This window comes from Merops nubicus, unplaced genomic scaffold (assembly GCF_000691845.1).
Source record: "Merops nubicus isolate BGI_N331 unplaced genomic scaffold, ASM69184v1 Scaffold50276, whole genome shotgun sequence".
NCBI classification, from domain to species: domain Eukaryota; kingdom Metazoa; phylum Chordata; class Aves; order Coraciiformes; family Meropidae; genus Merops; species Merops nubicus.
The window spans coordinates 1-4,722 of record NW_008616558.1 but is presented as its reverse complement, the minus strand read 5'-3'; the positions used below and the strand labels follow the sequence as shown (position 1 = coordinate 4,722).

The following is a 4,722-nucleotide window of genomic DNA, read 5'->3' as shown; positions in this document are numbered from 1 at the left end:
AGCCCATCAATCCAGCCTGGCCAGATCAACAGTCAGTCTCTCCCCTGCCTGTTGTAAATAGTCTCCTGGATTTGCAGGCCAGGGATGACCAAACCCAATCTGCAGACTCACATGTGGGGTTTTAGCAACCAATAACTCCTGGGGTTCTTTAGCTTTCACTGCAAACTGCCAGCTGAACTAAAGGAGTGTGTCACTTGGTTACAGCTCCACTGCAGGACAAGGGTTCACCCTGTAACTCAGCAGCTGGAGGAGGCAACTCCCAGGCAATGGCACCCTGCCCCTCACCCATCCCTGCCAACAGCACCAACGCTCCCCTCCCAGGGCAGGTACATCTCCCCTCACATGGGTGACAACACCCCTGCCAGCAGCTGCCCCAGGCACCCTCACAAACACGTCTCCTCTCTCCCAAGACTACCCTGGATCCAGCTCCTTCCCCCCCTCAGGGGACAGCAGGGAGCTGCAGCCAGCAACAGCCACCCAGGAGGGCTGTGGGACACGCTGGGCTTTCTGCCATTCCCCAGGGGAGGCCTCAGGGAGGATTATCCTCCTGCCAGCCAGCCAGGGGCTGGCAGCTCCTCAGCCCTCAGTGCCATCTCCATCAGCCTGCCCTGAGGCACAGTGTCCTCTCCCCTCCCTGCTGCAGAAGCAGACAAACCATTTTGTCCTCAGCTCTTCTGTTGGATAACCACCCCTGGAGTCACTGGTCTGTATTGTGCTTGCTGTTCAAACCAAAATCAGTGTCATTCAGACTTGTGTGAAGGCCAAACCCATCAGTCTACCTGATGAGGAAGATGCTGATGAAGCTTCTTCTGTCTTGACAGATTCTTCTGGCTCGCTGCTGGTTTCCTCTCTGGATATGCTCATAGCTGTCATCTGATGGGTCACAGGAGCCTGAGCACTGGGACCATTTGCAAGAAACACAAATAAACCACAGAGCAAACACAAGTATTTTCTTTTGAACAGTGATGTGGGAGAGATCTGCAGCTCATCAAGTTAATTTCATTACACTCAGAGGTAGCTCAAGAAGACAGCAGGCCAATTCCCCTTGAGATTTGAGCTCCAAGTTCTTTATGGACACAAAAAGAATGAATCTGTGATGACCTCAGTTTCCTTTCCCACCCAAATGTATCTCAAAGCCAAGGCAACAGCCCATCCAAACAAGCCCGGGGGCAGGGGAGCAGAGCTATGAGTCAGGCCTGAGGAGATGGCAGAGCTCAGTGCAGCACTGTCCTTCCTGTGCCACAGCTCCCACACTGGATCATCACCAAGGGCTTTCACTTCAGACTGAGCTGAAACCCAACTGTTCAGCACAGCTACTGACAGACAGAGAACCAGGATGCCACTTAGCTTACTACAGGATTTAATTTACTCCTGATCCCCTAGTACCTGACTATGCACCATCAACAGGGACATCCCAATCTTCCAGAGAAACCAGGATCACAGTGGACAGTGTCTGATCCCTAACCCCTTGGCCACACGAAGGATGAGAGCCCACCCCTTGGCCCCAGAGCTGTTTTTTTGGCATGGCTGTAGAACACCCCACACTTGACTAGGCCCCTACCTGGCTTTTGCATCCTCAGGTGTGGAGTCTCCCTCTGAGCACTGCCCTGCAATGGGATCTGAAGCCATGGGGCTGCTGTTGGGACCACTGGGTGCTGTGAAACGAGACCACAGTCTTGGTAAACTCTTAAAAATATCTGCAAGTTTCTTGGATGCTTAAGGAGAAAGCAGGACGAGCACTTTGAGCAGGCATTAACCTCCTGCTCCATGCCAGGAGCTGGGCAGGCATGCCCCCCTTGGGATCACTCCCACATCCCCTATTTTTACACTCTCCTTTCCAAATTTGTGCATAGGTCTCTGTGGGGATAACACCACAGGGCTGGATGGACCTCACCATGACCAGCTATTCTTACATCAGATCAGGAGTGAGTCCTTGTACCAGGATCATAAGAGCCCTCTGAAATGAGCTGCTCCTGTTCCTGAGAGCTGCAGGCCTTGTCTGCAGAGATCTGTTCAGCTCCCTGGGGAGGGATGAGGAGTTTTGTGCTGAACACCTTCCATTACTGCACATTTTATTAAACATCTGCTAAAAAATCTGACTTCAGCCACCCAGGACACCTCCATTGTTCTTGGATTCCTCTTCTCTTCCTCAGTGCTGCAAAGCAAACTCCACATCACCATCAATATTCTCCCACCAGCATAAAAGAAAGTGCTGCAGTTACAAACACACCTTGAACCCAGCCCTGCAACTTCTCCAAGGTGCCAGAGCCAGATCCTCACCTGCTGAAAGGAACTGGCCTCAAAAGAAACACACTGGTGTATGTCAGCCAAGGATCTAAATCTTTGTCAGGAAGTGCTGAGTTCCTAGTATCTATTTTGGGTGGGTAATTCAAGGAAAGCCATTATCACACTCAGGAACAGAGCTGTGGAAGTTCTCTGTGTTTCTCACTGGTATCAGTCTGTACATGGGGCACCTGCACAAACTCTCAGCAAAAGAAAATCCAGCTAATGATGAGAAGAGCTTCCTCTCTGTGCACCTAGCTGTGATATATCAGCTGTGTTCAGCTGCAGGGAACAAACCTTTTATGCAATTGCTTTTGATTGTCAGTGCTGGTAAGATAAGAAAATGATACAAACCCCAAAAGGCCAAATTCTTCCCAAATAAAATTTCACTTCAGGAATCTCATGTGGTTCCCAGCGTGTTACACAAGGAGCAGGTAATAGCTCAAAATCTGGGGCACAGTCAGGACAAGTGAAGTACTAGAGTTTGCTGGAAGGTGCTGACTGGGACAGGGCTTCAGAGAGCTGGGGAGAAAACACCCGACCCCTTCACAGGGGAGAGAAGCTCTCAAAGGCTCAGGTCTTGATTTGAGGTCTACATGGGAAGACCCAAATTTTCTAGGAGGGAACAAATCTGCTGGTGGCCAGTAGCAGTCCCAAGCTCTATCCCAGTTGCTTAACACAGTTCCCATTCAGCCACTCAGATATCCAAGCCAAAAATCCTCTACCTGGGGGGTTTATCCGGTCACTGCTCTGCTGCCGCTGCAGGAACTCCTTGTAGCAGACAGAGCACATCCCGTTGGTCCTGGGGCTGCCATAGAACCCACAGCCCGTGGTACACAGCAGGGGCACCTGGGTCTGGTTGGTCTCCTGAGCCATCCTCTCTCCTCCACAGCACGGAGCTACAGACAGGGGGAAAGATGAGAGGGGTGGTTAGGGCTGGAGCACTCGCTCGTAGGCTGCTGCCCATCAGGAAGGAGCACAAAGGGTCCTGAGAGAGGCTGATTCCTGCACGTGCACAACACCACGACCTGAGCACTTTGAGCATGGGACACATGGGGTTCAAAAGCAGCCAAGGATCTGTGTCCTGGGGCCTTGAGGCATCCAGAGCTCAGCTCCCAAGGGCTGCCCAGAGCCAGCCTGAACTAAACCTGACTGAAACCTAACAGGAACTGGCTCCCGGTGCCCCCTCCTCCCACCACAAGGCTCCCTGAACTGCTGGGGAAAGATGAGCATGGAGGATGCAAACGATCCATTCTCCTGACTCCTGCAATCCCCAAAACAAAGGCAGCCACTCAAACGGCTGCTGGGGAGTTACAGTGGTGTTTGTTTTCATTTCAAGCCTGTTTTGCTTTTTTAGTTCTCAGGGAGATGATGGAAGTCACACAAAAAGAACCCACTCTCAGGGGTGACATACTCATGTTATTTCCCAGCACATCCTGCTGGATAAAGGGAACATGAGCATCATCAGGCTGCAGCTCAGGATAAGCTTTCTTTGTGACAGTAAGGCTGTTTGGGAAGAAACAGCAGACACAGTGAAACCTACTTTTAAAAGAAAACTTAATAATTTCTCTCTGGCTCACACACAATTACCTCCAAAGGACTGGCCCCTTCCACCCACACGTGGTGTAGCATTTCCACGGCCAAACTGCACCACACCCCTTCACACCAGAACCATCAGAAGCAGCTCCAGTTCAGATGTGTGTGAACAGTGTGGCTGTGGCCAGCCCGGCTTTGGTGGAGGACAAGAGGGGAGGACATTTGTGGGACCATGACGGTGCAGGTGGCTCTAGCTCGGGTGCAGAGATGGGATGTTGCTACCAGGAGTACCCAGCAGCCACCCCCTGTGTGGGATGCACGATGTATCCACCACTCCACAGCCAGCTCTGCTGATTTCTTTCATGCTCCTACAAAACTTGCTCCGCTGAGGGAATAAACAACAGGAACATGAAATAATTACCCTCCCAGGAGCACTCCGGTGGGATGGAAGTGGATCAGCTCTGGTTTACTCCTCCTTGTCCTCAGCTGGGTGATTCAAATCTCCACTCTGCACTCAGGGTTCCCCTTGCAGAGCTCAGACCAGCGTTCCCATTACCAGACTGGGAGTCCCTCCCAGCCCAAGCCGACCTCTCCTTCAGCACCAGCAACCAAGGGTGCCTCCTGCACCCAGGACTGGGTGGGCTGACTCCCCACGGAGGAACCGGCTAGTAAACGCTGCCACACACAAGGAAATTTTCAGGAGTTTATGCTGATTTTGAGCGTCCCTGTAGAGAGAAGACAACAACTGCTGCAACTTGGAGTGAGTTCAGCCGTCCCCTCGGGGGCAGCCCAGGGAGGACGTGCAGCGGGAGCCGAGCAGCACACGGCTGCCCCGCAACACCCACCGAAAGGAGCCACCGCGGGGGAGCCCGAACCGCTCCCTCTCCCACCGCCCCTCACCCG

At 52.6% G+C, this 4,722-nt stretch overlaps 1 protein-coding gene across 1 annotated transcript; it reads right to left on the bottom strand.

Moving 5' to 3' along the window:
- Positions 1-744: 744 nt before the first annotated feature.
- Positions 745-3,159, bottom strand: LOC103775404 (AN1-type zinc finger protein 5-like). Its single transcript, XM_008942852.1, has 3 exons — positions 3,009-3,159; positions 1,562-1,655; positions 745-898 (listed from the first exon to the last, which is right to left on the bottom strand). The coding sequence occupies exons 1-3, from the start codon at positions 3,157-3,159 to the stop codon at positions 745-747; spliced, it is 399 nt and encodes a 132-aa protein (XP_008941100.1).
- Positions 3,160-4,722: the final 1,563 nt, after the last annotated feature.

What these genes read in the sequence shown, in the direction of transcription:
- LOC103775404 (XM_008942852.1), bottom strand. Translation starts at nt 3,159, where the DNA reads ATGGCTCAGGAGACCAACCAGACCCAGGTGCCCCTGCTGTGTACCACG. An exon ending in TGACCGGATAAACCCCCCAG is followed by an intron (nt 1,656 to 3,008) that starts GTAGAGGATTTT and finishes CTCGTTTCACAG; the next exon opens with CACCCAGTGGTCCCAACAGC. An exon ending in CCTGAGGATGCAAAAGCCAG is followed by an intron (nt 899 to 1,561) that starts GTAGGGGCCTAG and finishes AAATGGTCCCAG; the next exon opens with TGCTCAGGCTCCTGTGACCC.